The sequence below is a fragment of the Mesocricetus auratus genome, unplaced genomic scaffold (genome assembly GCF_017639785.1).
Source record: "Mesocricetus auratus isolate SY011 unplaced genomic scaffold, BCM_Maur_2.0 Super-Scaffold_100004, whole genome shotgun sequence".
Taxonomy (NCBI): Eukaryota; Metazoa; Chordata; class Mammalia; order Rodentia; family Cricetidae; genus Mesocricetus; species Mesocricetus auratus.
Window position 1 is genome coordinate 86736640 of NW_024429189.1, and position 19837 is coordinate 86756476.

At 42.2% G+C, this 19837-nt stretch overlaps 1 protein-coding gene across 1 annotated transcript in view; it reads right to left on the bottom strand.

Annotated features, from left to right (window-relative positions):
* Ehd4 (EH domain containing 4) overlaps window positions 1-19219 on the bottom strand; it is a 67539-nt gene extending 48320 nt beyond the window's left edge. The window contains exons 1-2 of the mRNA XM_005064702.4: window positions 18899-19219; window positions 2927-3103 (exon numbers count right to left, since the gene is read on the bottom strand). Of these exons, the coding sequence (XP_005064759.1) occupies window positions 2927-3103; window positions 18899-19134 (413 nt within the window). The 5' untranslated portion in view covers window positions 19135-19219. The remainder of the gene's footprint in view (window positions 1-2926; window positions 3104-18898) is intronic.
* Between the last annotated feature and the right edge of the window lie 618 nt (window positions 19220-19837).

The following is a 19837-nucleotide window of genomic DNA, read 5'->3' on the forward strand; positions in this document are numbered from 1 at the left end:
TGAGGCAGCAGCCCTGTCATGCAGACACCACTTAACTGGGCTATCAGCATTGTGGATTCCCATGAGGTACATCCTGTACTTGTGAACCTCACACAGGCACAGCCACCAGGATGGCTTGAAGGACAGACATTCCTCAGTGCTGGGACACAGGGTGACAAATGGTAGGAAGAGGGAAACCTGAATTCAGCCTCTTCCTGATCACCTTTTCTTCAGCAAATCACTTCTTTGCTTTTAGCTTTCTTACTTGTGAACTGGCCATTTGTTGTGGGATGTACACTGTGTGAAGATATATTGTTGAGACTGGTGTAATAAGAAGCTGAACAATCGAGACCTAGGCAGGAGGTATAGGTGGGATTTCCAGGGAGAGAAAGGAAGAGGAGGAGGAATCTAGGTGTGCAGGAGACATGGAGAAGAAATAGGAGGTACAGATGGAAGAGAGGTAATGCCACAACACAGAACATAGATTAATATAAAGGGGTTAATTTAAGTTATAAAAGACAGGAACAAGCCTATGCTATGACTGAGCTTTCATAATCAATAAAAAATCTCCGCGTCATTATTTGGGAACTAGGTAGGTGGTGGGACAGAAACACCTTGTTAACAGCCATTTTATTCTTTATTAATCCCACAAGCATAGTACTGATAAAATTATGTGAACTATAACTTGGTAGATAGTATCTTCTCCATTGTCATCACTGCAGAGCTATTTTGTAGTTAAATGGGGGCGGTAGTAGGCAGGGTTTGAATACTGCATCACTGAGGCCAGTTGAGCTGGGTTCAATTCCAACTCCGCCACCAGGCTGAGTGACCCCAAAGACATTATCTCACCCTTGCTGTTCATCAGTTCTTCGCCACTGCTTGGGGATAATGGTAGCAGCCACATCATGCATCTTCATGAGGACTTACAAGTTAATATAGCTTTCCATGTTGCATATACAACTAAAGTTTGGGGCAGCGCTAGACACATGCTGTATAGTTGTTTGTTTTCCCATTATCCTGGCCTCAATTAATACTCGAATGTATAATGCATGGATTATTTTTAGCACATTTTAAATTCTAAGACAGTGAACCTTGTCATTCAAAATTTGAAAGCCTTAAAGGAGGAGTCTGCTCATAGAAGGGATCTTGGAGGCTGCCTGGACAGCTGTCAGCACAGCCACTGTGCAAGTGTTCATTCCAGAGTCCCCAAGAATGAAGCCTCTCAGGCTCTGGACAGACAGCAGTCAGAGGGAGGGGCTGTTCTTATTTTTAGGAACATCTAGAAAGGAGAAGTGCAGCTCATGTCTCCTGCTGTGTCTTAATGCCAGCCCTACTTCCTCTTCCTAAGCAGGCTGGAGCTGGTCCTCCACTTCTAGCTAATGGTTGGCTCCCCAGTCGTTAAAGCCAAAGAGGGAAAAGAGGGATGTGAAGGAACGGCAGGAATAAAGACAAAGGGGTTTTTAAAAGAAAATATACACATTTTAACAATATTAACTGTCCCAATCATGAACTTAATTTTCCAAATAAGGCTAAAAGCACAGAAAACAAGAGACAAACAGCATTATCTCAAACTAAAAATCCTCTGCACAGCAAAGAAAATCAACATAGTGAAAAAAAAACACAACCTATATACTATAATGGGAAATAGAGTATAGAACAAACTCAAAATTAAAGACAGTAACTCCCAAAGAACCAGTAATCCAATAAAAAAAATGGCCAAATGATCTCAGAAGAAATAAAAATGTCAGTTAAACACATGAAAAAATGTTCAATATCAATAACCATTAGGGATAAAAATATAAACTACAATGAGATCCCACCTTACCCCAGGTAGAATGGATATTATTTTTTAAAAAATGCTGGTGATGAAATAGAAAAAGGAACCTTTATACACTGTGGTGACTATCAGGTGGGGTAGCCACTACAAAAAACATATATCGTCCTCAAATAACTAAGAACTACCTGTCACCCAGCTGTCTCATTCCTGTGTACATAACACACTGGGAGAAAATGAAGTCGAATGCACAAGAACTATTTGCACAGCCATGTTTCTTGTGGCACTATTTACAATAGCTAAGACATGAAAGCAGCTCAGGTGCCCACCAACAAAGAACGAGATAAGAAAATATGGTAGTCAGGCCTGTGGTACAGCTGCAATTTCAGCTTCTAGAAGATAGAGACAGGATGACATCAAGTTCAAGGCCTGTCTGGTCTACAGAGTGAGTTCAAGACCTCTTTTCACTTGTTTTTTTTTTTTTTTTTGGGGGGGTGGGGGAGGGTTGGCTTATCCTGAATCAAAAGACCAAATCTGGATGTCAGGTTTTTTTTTTCTTTTTTCTTTTCTTTCTTTCTTTCTTTCTTTCTTTTTTTTTTTTTTTTTTTTTGGTTTTTCGAGACAGGGTTTCTCTGTATTGTTTTGGAGCCTGTCCTGGAATTCACTTGGTAGACCAGGCAGGCCTCGATTTCACAGAGATCAGCCTGCCTCTGCCTCTGGAGTGCTTTGATTAAAGGCATGCGCCACCAATGCTCGGCTGTGTCAGGGGGTCTTATGTCTTCTCTGAGCTAAGCTTCCAGAGTGTGGGAAGCCCTGTGTATCATATCTGAGAAGTGGCTGTCCTACTGCTACTTAACACTGCTAGTGACAGGACCTGGGCAACCTGAACTATTCTGGTGCAAACCAAATTATTAGACATTTTCCCTCATACTGGGCAGCTATAATGTCCATCTTGGGCCTCAGCTATGTGCAGGGAAGTCACTCAGCACAGATGCAAATAATTGTGTTTTCCGACAGTCTTAGAATGTGATTGATCAGCATCCCTCTCCCCACACACTTTACTCTTCCACAACACATGCTCTGTCTTTCTTCTGTTTTGACTACACATGACAGGCAATAATGTGAAGAGAAATTTAAATAACCTGATAAGGGTTGCAGCTTGCCGGACCTTACCTGTTCAGGAAAGCATTTCCAAAGCGACTAAGCTTTCGGAACGGCTTTTTGGGGTCCACAACTAAAGCGTTCCCAGGGGTGCTTCCCTCGGTCTCCCCATACATCACAGCAATGAAGGAATCTGTGGTAGGCTCTGGGCCAATCCTCATACCAGGGAAATCTTGCTCCAGTAAGTATCTGGAAAAGAAAAGAAAAAGCTTAGCATGATGCCAAAACATGAAGCCAGAGAGCCACATATGATTACCCAACTCAGACACAATTATTAAAAATATTGGAGGATCATGAGTTCAAGGTCATCCTCCATTACATACAAGTTTGAAACCAACCTAAGTTACTTGAGACCCTGTCTTGAAAAATAAAATAACCCAAAACCAAAAGTAGACATCTGAGGTCCCACTGACATAATAGGTGCCATTTTTGGAGAAGCATTACCCAGTTACCTCACCATTCCTACACATTCTGGACACCTGCTGAACTCACTCCCCGCTTAGAAAAGTGTCCCTGGCCTGCATGTGGATCACCTTCTCCAAGGGTTCCCAGGTACCTTGTATAAGAAACCATCATGGCCGGGCAGTGGTGGCACACGCCTTTAATCCCAGCACTTGAGAGGCAGAGGCAGATGGATCTCTGTGAGTTCGAGACCAGCAAGGTCTACAAGAGCTAGTTCCAGGACAGCCTCCAAAGCCACAGAGAAACCCTGTCTCCAAAAACCAAAAGAAAAAAAAAGCCATCATGATGATACATCAGGTGTCTTGTGTCTTGGGAATAACCAGGGAATGACCAGGGTCAAAGGAAAAAACTACACGTGTTTCTGCAGCTCCCACTCCAAAAGTAAGACATCTTTGTTTCTATAAATCTTGACTAGTCAAATGTAGCCCTTGATTATTTCTGGGGACAGGGAGAAAGAACTGAATGTCAAATGTCAAACACAATTTTGCCATTATTATGAGAATGAGAAGTAAAACTTCTTTCTTATATAAACAAAATGAAAATTAGTTAGCAATATTAGTAGGCTTTGCTTTACTCTAAACTTTTTATGTCATTGTAACTTTTAATTTTACCCAAAGTTCTTACATTTCTGTGAAGCTGGGGAGACCCAGAATAGAGGTGCTGTTTTAAGATGTCCTATAAGTTGAGACTAATCATGAGAAAAATCTGGTTAACAACTCGTAGATTTAATGAAAAGGCATAAGACATAAGGCCTTATACATGCAGCATGCCTTCTATATGCCCATGCCCCGTGCCTTATGTATGCACTATACCTTATGCATACGCTATTGTTTCATTCAGCTCCTACAACACTTGCAAGCGAGTGATAACAGCTTCATTTTACAGGTAGGAAAACAAGTTATCAAAGAGGCCAGCCAACTTGCCTAATGTTACACAGTGAGTGAGTGAAAACAGAATGCAAGCTGTCAGATTCTCAGATGTGTGCTGTCTTCAGATTTTTAAACTTGGCACTAGCAACTTTCAGATAAGCAGAAACATTCAGTACCCTCGCCCTAGAATATGATCCTGGGAATACAGACTTTCTATTTCCTTTAATGTAAGGGAAAGGAGCTCACCAGACTGTCCTCCAACACAATCCCTAGTCTCCCCAAGGACATGGGGTACATTGCCTCATTCTCCTTGAAGGAAAGCTGAAGCAAGGGCATACTATTGATTCAAAATGTGTTCATATTTAATTTCTTCAAAATATTAAACTCTTTTCCAGTCAAAGTCTTAGTGTGTCTAATAGCACAGTCAGCAGCCTTAGCAGCAGAAATGTTCACATTGGCTAATTACAAAATTCCATACTAATCAGACAGACAGACAAGAGCTACAGTGATATAACTTCACTGTGAGACCAGTGTGTATTTCACACACCTAGCTGAGTGTGTTACGCAGGCACACAGCCCTTCTGTAACTCCAAGTCCGGTCATTTAAGAGCAAAGCTAGAACTGAGAGTCAGGCTGTACCTCAGCAATATCCAGTTTGACTTTTACACTCCTCAGCCTGGATGAGGACAGGCAGGGAAAGAGGGGGACTGAGGACTACAGACAACTGCAGATGGCAATGCTTTAACCAACAGTTGCCAGGGTTGCAGGATTCCTGGTTGCACACACAGTTTCCAACTCAAAAAGCATCACATCCAAACACCATTCTGCCCCTTGACAGCAATAGGTCAATGTTTACTGGGGTTTCACACATCCTAGTAAAACTGAAGAACAGACAGGAGCTTTGGGGAAGTTCTATCTTGTGTGCCTCCTTAGAATGTGACCCGTTCCCAGTGCCTTCACCAGGCTTGGGGGAGAGACCTCCAGGTTCCACATCAGTGCTGCAGAGAAGGGACCTCCGGTGGGAACACAGAGATGCTGTAGTTAGACTGCAGCAACTCAGGGTAAGGGGCTGTTTAAGCCACACTCACTGCCAAGAGGTGTCTAAACTCTTTTCTGATGTTTCGTTTACTTGACATCACAGCAAATCCCATGAACTTTGGAATTAAATAGGAGTTTCAAGGAAAACACCAATGACAAACTTGTTTAAAGGAGAGCGGGTGTTTCTGACTTCTGAGTTTATACAGTAATAGAAGTCAAAATTTACTCAGCAGCAACCCTACCAGGCTAAATATTAATTAAGTGCTTATTATTAAGGTAGCTGCAAATATGAACTATTTTGAAATATAGGGTGTCCTCAACTGTGACCTTGATAAAGCATTAAGGCTCTGGTCCTAAACACAGACAAGAACATGGGAGGATTACTGTGCCTCTTTCTTAGGAAATGAAAATGTTCAGTGATACTCTCCCATAGGAACTAAAAATGTCAATGTTCAGTTTCATTATCAAATGAGTACCAAAGAAAGACACAGTATATTAGCAAATTCACCACCCCACACTCGATGCTGGTGATGGTCACAGAATTCACCTCTTTATGTAGCTGCAGGAATAGTTTGTGCAACCTTACTGTAAAGGTACTCACACACTTCTTCACATGACAGGCATTTATAATGGGCAGCCCTTGTGGAGTGGGTCCCCTATCTACTGTGGGGGTCCTCTATGGGCCTGTTTGCTCTCTTCTGCATACGCGCGTGCACTCGCGCGCGCGCACACACACACACACACACACACACACACACACACACACAGAGTCTCTGGTGAATCATTTGATTTAACTCATCTAAAGAGAAGGATACTGACTCATGACTTGTTTTTCTGCTCAAACTCACTAGTGGCCACACAAAGATCCCCTCACTCCTGGACCAGGCTAAACTCCACATGTTACCTTGGGGTCCCAGAGTACTCTCAGTTCAGCGGTTATTTTAGGGCCCGTCACATGCATGAGTCAACAAATGACACACTCTGAGTAGACTGTCCAAAAGGGTTCTTCTGACACTCGGATATACATCACACTGTTGGGCAGGCAGTAGTAACACATCAATGTAAAAAGAGAATCAAGAACAAACAAGATACCAAATGTCTGACACGACAAAAGAGACACTGAAGGGATGAGGATAAATCAGCAACCTGGGAGGGGAGGATATAGTGGATCCTGAGATGTGGCATACACAGAAACTTCAACCTCACAGCCCCCAGCATAAGGCTGAGCCAGAGGTTTTACCAAAGCAGGATTTCCAGGGACTCTGAGGTGTTATCTGTGGTAACAAGAGTTGAAAGGAACACAAGAGGCCACATGGCAAGAAAAAAGAACCCACCATGATGCAGAGCCGAGCAGCCCACTCCACAGGCATCCTGTGCCTTAGAGGCTTGAAGTCTGCCCTTGGCACCACTTTGCTCCTTTTCCTGTGTTCTCAGAGAGGCCTGCTAATTCTAGTGATGACTGCTCCAAGGTCTTGAGCCAAGTCATCAACGTAAAAAGGTACAGGCATTTGGATCGCATGTGTCTGGGCGGAAGTGGAGAGGGTGGCAGGAGACCTGACCTCTCTGTGTCCTGGTCTGATGAGGTCACTGCATGTAGATGGCGTCTTTTCTTTATTGCTTAGGCTAGAGGGGAAGAACTGACTTCAGAGGAAATTATTTGTGACAATGGGAAGAAAAAAAAACTCAGGATAATGAAAAGTCGTTTACTGTAATCCAAGCACCATTTTTTTCAAAGATGGGTTTAAGAACGACTAAAACCAAAGAAAAATAAGAGGTATATTATTTAACAATATCCCAAATTCCAGCTGTGAATTTTGTCACTTGGGTATTTATTGTGCATTCTTTCTGGGTTGGTACTTCAACATTTCTTTATTTTGTTTAGTAATACACTACCTACCTAACACTGGGGACTTTACATAAAAGCCTTTACATAAGTAGTCTCATTTGCTAAATACCTTATGGGCAAGAACTATTTTCTTCCCCATTTTACAGGTTAAATGAGATAAATCAGGATTAGAGAGGCTGAGTCAGACACCAGTGGAAGCATTTACAGGAAAATGCTCTATGAGTCACAAGGACTGTTCAGACCAAAGATTTTATTAAACAGGTATTCAACGAGCTATGAATGCTAAAAATATTCCACATATATTTGGGGTGTTGTTTGAGCATTACTTTACATTCTGAAGCTAAAATCCACAGATACAGCCTATGAAAACAAAGTATTTAAAGAAACATTCATGTACATCTTGTTATCTATACAGAGTTTTAATTCATTATTATGCTTTAAACACATTTTAAAATTAATTTATTTACTTGTGCATGTATGTGTTTATGTGTATATGAATATGTGCCACATGCGTAAGTGGAATCCAGGAGACTTTCAGGGTGGTTCTTTGCTTCCATGATGTGGGTTCTGGGGATTGAATTCAGGGCATCGGGTTTGGTAGCAAGTACCTTTCCTTGCTGAGTCATCTTGTTGGCCTACCAAAATATTAAAAAAAAAATAATTAGCCGGGCGGTGGTGGTGCACGCCTTTAATCCCAGCACTCGGGAGGCAGAGGCAGGCAGATCTCTGTGAGTTCGAGGCCGGGCTGGACCGATAGCCTCCAAAACAATACAGAGAAACCTTGTCTCATAAAAACCAAAAAAAAAAAAAAAAAAAAAGAATTAATTTTGGGGGCTAGAGAGATGGCTCAGTGGCTAAGAGCACTTACTGTTTTGCATGTCTGGGGTTTTGTTCATAGCACCCACATGGTTGTTCACAACTGTCTGGAGACTCCAAGCATGGGGTATACATACATACAACATACATATAAAATAAAAATAATTCTTTAGAAGAAAAGAGGGAGAATGAAATTAACTCCAATAGTTGCTTCAATCTTTTGCGTCTTAATAAGGATTTGTTTATCTGTAGTACTTGGGATTGAACCCAGGCCCTCAAACACACCAGGCAAATACTCTACCATTGTACCACATGCCCAGCCCTACTAATGTAGGGTCTTTGCAAATGCTATAGCCAGCAAAGGAACAATCAAGAGAAGCAAGAAGAAAATCTGGTTCAAGGGGACTCAGTAGCTGGTGCTGGTTCAAACTTCTAGAGTTTAATAAACTGGGTTGTTTATTTTAGCCATATTTAAGCACAGCACAATTTCAGAGAAAAGGTTTCCTGATAATTAATTCAGTTCCATGTGTACAACAAAGCTTAAGACATGTTTATACTGAAACTCTTTACAACTAACAACTACATATGGCCTCTTCCAAAAGATGGATTCTGTTGACTCAAAAACAATGCTCAAGATAATGGTCTAGGGAGAATGAATGAGGCAAACATGCCTGTGGGAATCAGGAGTGGCCTGGCCTAAGATAACACAGAAGGACTATAGTGCAAGTGACATCTCTCATAAGGATGGTTTTACTGACTGAAGCGATACTTAAGATCTAGCGGGGAAAGTCTGGGATAAACAAACTTAATAGTACGAGGGATTCGGGTGAAGCCTGGCCCTACAATTAGCAAGGATCACCAGTTTATAAAATACATCCATTCCCAGGATTCCAGGTAGAAAACAGGTAAACATCTCTTTCCTTTGAAGAGACAGGCCTGTATGCTTAACTTTCTTGGTCTCCCTAGTGCACAAGGACCTCATACCCTCTACATACTAAAATTTTAAATCACATAAGTGTGAAAGAAACATAATAAGAAATACAATCCTGAGATCAATGGACATTTTTCATTTTTAACTCAGAAGGTTGCGTCTTAAAAGATTTCCATTTATAATATTTGGATTCTCACATAATATATTTTTATTGCTAATATTTGATCCATTATTTCACAAGCAAAGGGACTCAGAAGAAAGGGTCCTTCCATTCTGACTTGTCTTGAAGTTGAAATTATTATGTTCTATGTTTGAAATAGGGTCTCACTATGCAGCCAAACTAGGCTCTGATTTATAGCAATATATATATATATATATATACATACATGTGTTTAACACTTATGAGGTCCTGGGTTTAGTCTATAGACAAATAAATAAATTGGATCTCCACTTCCATTTTATTTATTTTTGTGTTTTTAAACTTGTTTTATTATTATCTTTTGTTTTTTTATATGTTTGTTTTTGGCCAAGGATTCTCTGTATATAGTCCTGGCTGTCCTGGAACTTGCTATATAAATGAGGCTGGCCTCAAACTCATGGACATCTGTCTGCCTCTGCCTCCCCAGTGCTGGGATTAAAGGTGTGTACCACCATACTGGGCAAAACTGTCTTTCCTAAGTGTAAAACCAGCCATATTATCATTAGGATTGCTCATTTAGGTGACATTATTTTAGAAACTGCTATTCATAGCAATGGAATGGACATTACCCTGTTGAAGCAAAAGACTGGAATCTGCTGGGTGAAATCTTACCCTTCCGATGGTTCTTCCAGCTCTTAATGGAATTCAAACTACTTGGGGCTGAGCTGTGTTTGAACAACTGTTGTCAACACAGTATCACCACCTGTGCCTTCTTTCCATGCTTTCAGGAGGGTGGAGAAATCTCTTGGAATCAAACCAATTGCTCACAGCACTGTTCATTTTTCCAGTTTTCATTCCATTGCACAATGAACATTCATTGTTTTTGATGGTATGATTTGTAATTTGTAATGTGACAGACTTAGATTATAAATTCTTTGATTTTCAAGCACTGTAGTTTTGTTGTTTTGGTTTTGGTTTTTTGAAACAGGGTTTCTCGTTCTAACAGCTCTGGCTGTCCGGGAACTCACTTTGAAGACCAGGATGGCCTCAAACTCAGAGATCTGTCTGCTTCTGTCTCCTGAGTACTGGGATCAAAGGTATGAGTCACCACCACCCAGCCTTGTACTATAATTCTTCATGAGGACTTTGCAGAATACAGTATTTTCCAAAGGTTTTTTTTAACAGAACTATGAACATTAATATTCTAATAATCATTTTACAGAGCATAAATATAAAGGAAAGATTAAACGCTCTTAACTAAAACTCAGCAGATACTCTTTTGTCCCCAATTATTATCTATATCTATCCATCCATCCATCCATCTAATGTTTTTTAAATAGAATCTCACCATATAACCTTAGCTGGACTGGAATGGCCCAGACTGGCTTCAAACTTATAGACATCAACCTGTCCCTGCCTCTGAAGTTCTGGAATTAAAGGTGCATACTATCATACTCAGTTAAATATTTTTAAATTTAAATCTCTTTATGTGATTAATTTATGGGATATGAATATTACCTTTAGGTAAAATAACAGAGGCAAAAATCACTAAAATGAGAAATTTGACAGGAATGCCCCATTCTCAGTTCAGTAAGATATGAAGGGCAAAAGGAGACAATGTAATCACAAGTGTAGCTGACAATTATAGATCTAGAAGACATAGGCCTGTCTACTCAAAAGATGTCGGAATACTCCTTCAGCCAAATGACCAGAATAAAAACAAAGCCTCAGAGCTACCTATGTACTAGAGACAGCAGGCCATAAATAACAGAAAGGGAAAGTTTTACAAAAGCAGCCCCAGCTGAAGTCCCTACAGCGAACATTCCTGAGAGCTGTAGAGGACTGGAGAAGTAAAGCAGCTGCCTTCGCAGACCTGGAGAAGGTCCTCCAAAGCAGTTTGTAGTTGTTACATGGGAAGAGCAAAAACAAAAATCTCACTTAGACAAAATACAGTTCTCATGCAAAGGGATCCCAGTGGGATTTTTCAAAGAAGCACCTAACAATGTGATTTTAAAGTTTTCAATGAGTAATAGAAAATGACAATTAACAGTTGATTAAAAAATAAAGAGACTCAGAGGATCTAGAATCACCATTTGATAAAGAGTTTCAATATGGTATGGTGCTGGGGTTGCTATATTCATAAATATAATAACAATATGGTATGATGTTGGGATTGTTATATCCATAAATAACAAAGAGAAAGATCCCAACAGACCTAATATTAAATAACAGCCTATGAAGAAGCCTCATATAATAGGAGGAAGAGCTAGTATTGTTTAGCAGTAGTGTTTAAAAAAATGGCCAAAGAAAAATAATAGCACTAAGACAAGTTTTACTTTTAAAATGGATCAGAGAGCTTGTGTGAGTGTGTGTACACATACCTACCTACCTACCTACCTCCTGGAACTCACCTTTAGACCAGGCTGACCTCAAACTCAGAGATCCGCCTGCTTCTGCCTCCCAAGTGCTATAATTAAAGACTTGTGCTACCACACCTGGCCTTAAATTTATAAAATTTTAAACCAAGCCTATTTAAGAGGAAAATACAGACTAATGAGATGTCTCAGGAGTGAATAAGGGAACTTTCCCCCAAGCCTGAGAACCTGAGTTTAATCCCCAGAACTTACACAGTGAAAGTAGAGAAACAACTCCTTCAAGCTGTCCTTTAATTATCATCCTCATACCTTGGCATATATGCCCCCTGATCCCACTCCCAGGGCTCTCTCACTGAACCAGAAGCTTCCTAGTTAGTCATTTCAGCTACTAAGGTTAGAGGTACCCAAGAGTCATGTCCACCTTTTTATGTGGGTGCTGCATTATCTGAACTCAGGCATTCATGCTTACAAGAGCAAGTGTACCTACCCACTGAACCATCTTCCCAGCCCCTGAAATTACTTTTGAAGACTATTTAGTGATTATTAGAAATTTCTAACAGGTTACATTAAGTGGGGGAAAAATCATCACTTTGCTGGTTTATATTTAGCATGTAATCTCCAGCAGGACATATGTCTTCATCTAGGTCATTGTTAAAAATGTGATTGGATAAAGCTGGGAACAGGGGGAGAGTTCACTGGAGTCAGTCTCCCTCTGCTGGATCACAGCTAAGCTTCTCAAGGGTTGATGGTTCTGTAATTCCATTGGCTGGTCCTTCAGATATCAATGGTTTTCAGATGTTCCCTGGATAAGGCTACGAAAGAATCAGAGGGAGTCTCTGGCACCCACACTCCAAGTGACATCTCAGACAGGACCAAGGGATCTTTATTTTGAAAGGTGATTCAGATACACAGTCAGAATTAGACCAACACTTTCTTGGTCAAAATCCCAAGGTTTGAAATGCATATTAAATATCTTTTAGAAGTAATTATCTAAATGAGATTTATTTAATTAAAAATCTATTTTGGGGTTAAGATCATATAGCTCAGCAGTAGATTACTTGTTAGGCACATGCAGCATCCTTCGTTCAAATCCCAGTTATCACAAAACCAAGCCCACTACCATCACCACACCACAAAAGTCCTCTTTCCACCATTTGTCTTGATACTCAGCCACTTGCAAGCAGATAATACAATGAGTGAACGAACCACAAACCACCTGGCTGTGCTGAATAATGTCACTAATGTCACACACTAACTGCCCCACAGCCCTCCTACCCTTCTTCAAGTCCTAGTTTCACTCTGTTCTCAGTCACCAGTTGCTTTTCCTCCACAACCCTCCCCGTTCTATCCACTTATAACTGTGTTGAGGTCATGCTCTTCTTTAAGCAAGTCAGTAAAATGTCTCTGACCGGTGGTGCCTCCCCTCCGGTGCCCTGCCGCTGAGGATTTTCTATATTTAATGCCTCCTACACGTTCCTCGACCCACCACCACCTGCCTTCCACCACCACCACTTGCTGACACAGCTCTTGCCTAGGTCACTTTGGCTCCTGATGGCTGATCCACCTACAAGCTCTGTTTTGGTCCTTTCCCCCAAGAAATACCTGGTTCTTTGGGCCCTCTCTTCACTAGGCTTCTGTTGCTTCTGTGAGGTTATGCTGTATTTTGCCTGTTTAGCCACCCCCTCTCTTTTTCTGATAACAGCATCCAGAGGCATCGCCTTTCCCTTGGAGGTTAGGGGCTGACAACTCCATTCCATGTGTTTGTCTTCCATCTCTGCAGGGATAGGTATATGAATCCATGGGATGCAAACCAGACACTTGCTGAAAGTGCTGGGGTGAAAAGGTTACTTGTTTCCACCTCCTTTCCCCATTAAACACTACACTACACTACACTACACACACACACACACACACACACACACACACACACACACACACACACGTCAGCAGGCAAGGAGAGGCGGGGGGTCTTATTCAGCCCAGGCTGGCCTCAAACTTGCTATGGCAGATAAGGATAATCTTGAACTTCTGTTCCTGCTGCCTATCTCTTCCAAGTGCTAAGATTATAAGCATGTATCATCACACCTGCTTTATGTGGTGCTAGAGATGAAACCCAGAGCCTTTGTGTGCTACAGAAGCATTCTATCAACTGATCTATAGCCATGCCCCTAAATAATATATTTAAAATAGTACTTGTAGAGTTTAATACATAATAATAAGAATTATTTTTTCTTTTATAAATGAGTGCTTTGTATTTATAAATATAAGTATACCACCTGTATGCAGTGCCTGTGGAGGCCAGAAAAACTCCCCTGGAACTGGAGTTACAGATGGTTGTGAGTGATCCTGTGGATACACGTAACCAAACTGGCTCCTCCGCAATAGCTGTCAGTGTTCTTAATCACTGAGCCATCTCTCCAGTCCTTAAGTATTTTAAAAGAAATATTCATCATATATTTATTTTATCAACCTGAGTATTATGAATAATGAGTGCTTATTGACTGGCAAGATATATACAAGGAGAAACAAAACCACAGGGGTTCCTCGGTAGCTATTGGTACTCCCTCAGCCTCACAATTACTCTCTAGTTCTCTTTGTTCTTTTGTTTCTTTAGCTCATTTCCACTTTGTTTTCTTTCTGGAATACATTTTTTTCATTTTAAATTAGCACACACAGATGCACAAATTACTTGACTGGCACTAGTTACAGAATTATGGAAATCAGAATTACAGACTGCCTCATACTGGAAGAATGTTTTTATTTTTCATTTCTAGTGGTTGAACCCAGGACCCTGTACCTGGTAGGCAAGCACTTCACTGCTGAGCTACATCTCAACCCCAACTGGAATACAATTCATCTATCATAGAATTTACCCTTCTGATTTACTCTCAGAGTTATATAACCAGTATCACTACCCAATTTCAGAGCACTTTCATCACTCTGAAAAGTATGCACATACCTATGAACTATCACTCTTCATTGCTTTTGTACATGAGTATCCAGTTGTCCCAGCAACATCTGTCGAAAAAGCTATTCTTTTCCCATTGAACTGTCTGGATATCTTGTCAAAAACTCAGTTGATCATAAATATGAAGGTTTATTTTGGGGCTCTCAGATCTGTGCCACTAATCTGTCTATCCTTCTGCTAGTGCCACATTACACTGTTTTCAGTAGTTGCACGATAAATTCTAAATCAGGAAATATGAGTCCTCCAAACCTTGTTCTTTTTCAGGGATGTTTTTATGCAATCCTGAGTTCCCAATAATTATACGTCAGCCTGTCAATTTCTGCCCCAAACAAACAATAAAAAGACAAAGTAATAGAAGTTATTTTGAATCTGACAACCAATTCAGGTACACTGGCTAGGTATGGTGGCACACCCTTATAATCCTAGAACTCCAGAGGCAGAGATAGGAGAAATACCACAAGTTTGAGGCCATCCTGGGTTATACAGTGGGTCTAGGCCACCAAGTAATATACACTGAGACTCTGTCTCAGAAAACAAACAGCAGTTCAGGAGCATTGCCATGTTAACATGGCCTCCAATCCTCAGATACTGGGTGGTTTTCCATTTAGGTCTTCCTTGATTTCTCTTAGTAATGACTCTAATTGTCAATGTAGAAGTTTTGCATTTCTTTTTGTTGGGCTTATTCCTAGGTGTCAATACTTTATCCCCTTTGGATACTATCACAAACAGTTTTGTTTGCTTAATGCCACTCTGAGGCTGTTCAAGTTTAGAAAAACAATAGATTTCTGTTTCTAATCAAGATTTTTTAATATAAAAAACCCCATGTGGTCTGTAAACAGTTTCACTCTTTTCCAATCTGGATGCAGTTTGTGTCTTTTCCTGCCTATTGCCCTGCTCTCTGCCCCTTTAAAGCCTACCTAGTTTCTTTTTTCAGTTCTGGGGATTGAACCTAGGACCTCACACATGCACTGAGCTATCCCAGTCCACCCAGCTTACACAGTTCTAGAGTCACTTCTTCTTTTCTCCTCATTAGAATAAACTTTCTTGGGGGATGGTGCCAGGGTACAGGAGGAAGAGAGGAAGTAGAACCCTTAAGAGCAGAAGTTGCAATTTGTAGTTTTAATTGATTTCCGGGGAGCCGCCCATATTTCACAGTGGAATGATTCTGCTTTATATGAGCTGGGCCCAGTGATTTTTTTTTTCTGGATAAAAAGTCTGAAATTGAATTTTAATAGATTTAGTTTTAATTGTGGTTGGGGGTGTGTGCACACGGGTGAATGCAGGTGTCCTGATGTCCAGAAGAGGGCACTGGATTCCCTGGGGCTGGTGTTACAGGTGGTTGTGTGCCACCTGATGTGTATACTGGGAACCAAACTCCAAACTTGGATTCTCTGGAAGAGCAATAAGTGCTTTTTACTGCTGAACCAACCTATGAAACTTGGCCTTTCAAGCTTTGGACATAATCGTGGATAAGCCCAACCCTTCCTCAGCCATTAAAATCAAAGATATGGTCACTTTCACCAGTGTCAATCTCTTCTTTTCTAGACAATTTTTCCTTGCCTACCTAAAGCGGACTATTTAACAGTTCTTACTATACATCCTATCTTTTGAGAAATAAAATAACCAGACAATAGAGCTATCAGATGTTCTACCTTTACCCCCAAAGAGACTTTGACAAATATTTCTCCCACATCTAAAGCCTCCTCTGGTCTTTCAATGCTATGATCTACAGGAGAATCTACCAATCTGTTCTTTCCATTTAACCTTACTTTTTAAAATTTGCCCTCTTCCTGGCACTTGGACTCTCCCGGTGATCATCCAAAAAGGAGTGAGCATATTTTCTTGACAACCCAGGCTCTTCAGGCATCCCACCTAGGAGAACTTTCCATCAAAACAAAGGACACACTTATCTGCCTCAGTTCTGATGAAAGTCCTGGTCCACCACATACAACAGGACTCCTAGTTTCTCCAAAACAAGAGAGAGAAAAACAGAATTTAATTAAAAGTGTGAGATGTATAGCAAAGTCTGTGTTAAATGGCTTACACTGAAGAGGAACATTTCCCTCCATGACATTGCAGGCCATCTGTTAGTCGGAAAGAAAAGAACCTGTGACTTTATAGATTGGCCCCTTCCCCAAGTATGAGTGAGCACACTCACTGTTAGACGCAAAACACCCAGGTCCCTAGCCAGGACCTACCTAAAGGAGGGGCCAGGAAGGCCAGCTGTCATGGCCCTCTCCTGTTTACTACTCCAAGTGCCCAGGTCTCTGGGACAGCTGCCCTCTGTTTGGGGTTTTCCTCCCAAAGACCAATCACTTCATCCTACTCTACTCAAAATCAATCTCAGATGCCACAAGTGTAGCTTCATCCAGCTTCCTGTCCATAGTGATCTTCTAACCCCCAGGTCCACTTTGGGCCCTTGGTCTAATGACAGAGCCACTTGGCTCAAGCTCCCAGTTAAGGTTATTCCTCCCTTATCTTTGGTCTGCAGCTCCTACTGAGTCCAGCTACTAAGAAATGCTTAACTGGGAGGTATAGCCACGAGTCAAATCTCAGAACTGGTCTTAACACTATTCCACAAAGCTTCTCCTAATTAATGAAGCAGAGAAGAATGAGAATATAACAAAATAATCTGAGGCAGGGAAAGAGGATTGATACAAATCCCTTTGAACTGAGTTGTACTCTCCTACCTCAGGCCTGTTTATTAGCCAGGCTATGGACAGAGGAGTACACTGTCTTTAGCCTAGGTTGGTATAGCATCAAGGAAAGGTTCCCCAATTATGCACAGGTACTGTGAGGCCATGGCAAAGAGACACGGGAGGAAATGTGGGGCTGCTATGAACCTGACACCAGTACATTTTAACAATGTTATACTCTTATTTGCTACAAGTTTAAAAAGTCCTCTCCCACTCTTGTAATACTTTACTATCCCAATAATTCACAACTGCTACTACTAAGACCTTAAATGTACCACCTGTTTGCCATCTATTTTGTTTTTGTTTCCTAAGTTTTGTTGTTATTCTTATTGCTGTTGTTTTGTTTTGGAGACAGGGTCTTTTGTTGTGTAGCCCAGGTTATCCTAGAATGCTTTATGTAGCCCAGGCTGGCCTGGAAGGCACAATCCCCATGCCTCAGCTTCCCAAATACTGGGACTACAGGCAAGCACTATCACAGACTGATATTTGCTATCTTTCAAGGAGCCAGCTACTGTGTGTGTGTGTGTGTGTGTGTGTGTGTGTGTGTATCCCTTCATATCTGAGGTAACATATTCAACATTACTTTCAGCTTATTAAAAAGCATCAAATGAAACAATTTCAACATTACTTTCCCCATTCTTCTTTCATATTTCAAAACACAGTGTATTTCATTTTCTGAATCCATTCTCTGTATCTACAGGCCCAGATTTAACATATTTCCTATAGTAACAACTACTCTATTTATTGGAATGTAAAAAAAGAGGTCACACTTAACAGAAATGGCATGTACCCCAAAGACAAATGCAGTTTTCTGAACACCTGTTGAACATCAAATGATGAAAAGAATGTTCCAATTCCCAAAACTATGGATCCAAATCTAAATGTTGAGTCGCTTTGCTGCGATTGCCTGGGCCTTTTAAAAAACAAAAACAAAAACTCCAAAACCCAATCCCCTCCCAAAAAAACCAAACAACAAAAAATACAAACAAAACAAAATAAAAAACCAAATCTTTCCGAAGAAAGGAGGTTGTTTTGTTTTGTTCTGAGACTCCCTGTCTAGCCCTGGCTGTCCTAGAACTCACTCTGTTGACCAGGCTGGCCTCGAATTCAGAAATCCTTCTGCCTCTGCCTTCTGAGTGCTGGGATTAAAGGTGTTCACCACCGTCGCTCAGGTGAAAAGGAGTTCTAATATGCTGATTGCTTTAGAAATAAGATGCCTTATTAAAAAAGCAGTCTGTTTCACTGTGAATTATTTCTCATCCAGTCACTTCAGACGTAGCTATGTGATTGGAACCGCAGGGCAAGCACGGAGACAGAGTGAGCATGACGAATATTTTCAGTTTGTCAAGGGTGAAACTAACAAATAGTAACCTGACACTCCCCTTCGTTCCACAGGCTGGTGAGGCGGCTACACTGTAGGCTAACTTCCTATAGACCATAAGGCTGAATGAAAGCAGCCGCTGTGGCGAAGAGTGGCACGTAAAGGCATGGCAAAACCTCCGCCGTGGCATTTATTCATTCATTGTCATTGGGCTGGAAGCTCACCTCTCCAACTAGGACCCTCACACCCGCATTCTCACTTCCAGCCCTAGGCTGCACTGATGACGCTCTCTAGAGCCTCGCCCTCCCTCCCTGTCCTGTGTTCCCAGGCCAGGGTGACAGAATCTAAGACGGCCGGCCTTGGCACCAGCAAGCAAGGGGCTCGCAGCCCCGAGCTCAGGGGGAGCCTTGCGCGACGAGTGCCCGTCGGAGTCGGGAGAGGCGATTGGCCACCTGGCTCTGGGTGTAACCTGAGGGCAGAAGGTGCCCAGGAGGAAGGGCAGCGAGCCTGCGCGGCGAGTTACCTGATGAAGGTGGTCTTGCCCGTGCTGTACTGGCCCACCAACAGGATCATGGGCTTGTTTTCGAAGTCGGCGTCCTCCAGCGCAGGCGAGTGGAACTCGTGGAAGCGGTACGCCTCCTCCAGCGGCAGCACCTTGCGCTGGTAGAGCGAGCGCAGGCCGCCCGTCACCGTCTGCACCGCGTCCATGCCGCCCGAGCGTTCGCGCCCGCCCGCCTGCCGTCCCATCCAGCTGAACATGCTGCCGCCCGCCAACTAGCAGCCCGCTGCGCACCAGTCAGACCCTGCGTCGCTCCGTCTCAGTGCCCGCGTAGCCCTGGCCGCCGCCGCCCGCTCCCGGACCCGCCCCCTGCCGCGACGACCAATCCTCAGCCGCTGCGTCACTCATTATTCAGAAGCGCTCTCAGGTCCTTCCTCATTGGGCGTCTGCCAGCGAGGAGTGGAGGCTCTAGCCAATGGAAAGGCGTGTCTTAATGAACTATCGATGACCGCATCGTTCTGGAGAGCTGGGCGAGGGGAGGGAGTAGCCCAAGCTGGGTGACACGGACCCTTCTCCTCGGGTATATGCTTTTGGCCAAGGGGCGTCGGCTTCCGGGCAAGTCTTAGCTGGCAGGAACGAACCACTGGAGGCCGACCTTCTGGAACTTGACTCATCCTAAGCTTCTGGACATAGACACTGGGGACGGACAATTCAGAAAGTTGACAGACAGGTTCCTTTTCTCCTGGCTGATTATTACCCTATTTACTGTAGAAGAGACTCGGGCTCACCGATATAACTGGCAAATTTTGAAGGAGAGGAAATAAACTTCAGACTATCTGCGTGGATACTTCTCTTGCCTCCACTGAATTATGGATCAATTGAAGGCCCCCTTTCTCTTTGGCTTTATTTAATTTTCTATCGCATGGAATCCTCATTATTACAATCTAATTTCAACACTAACAT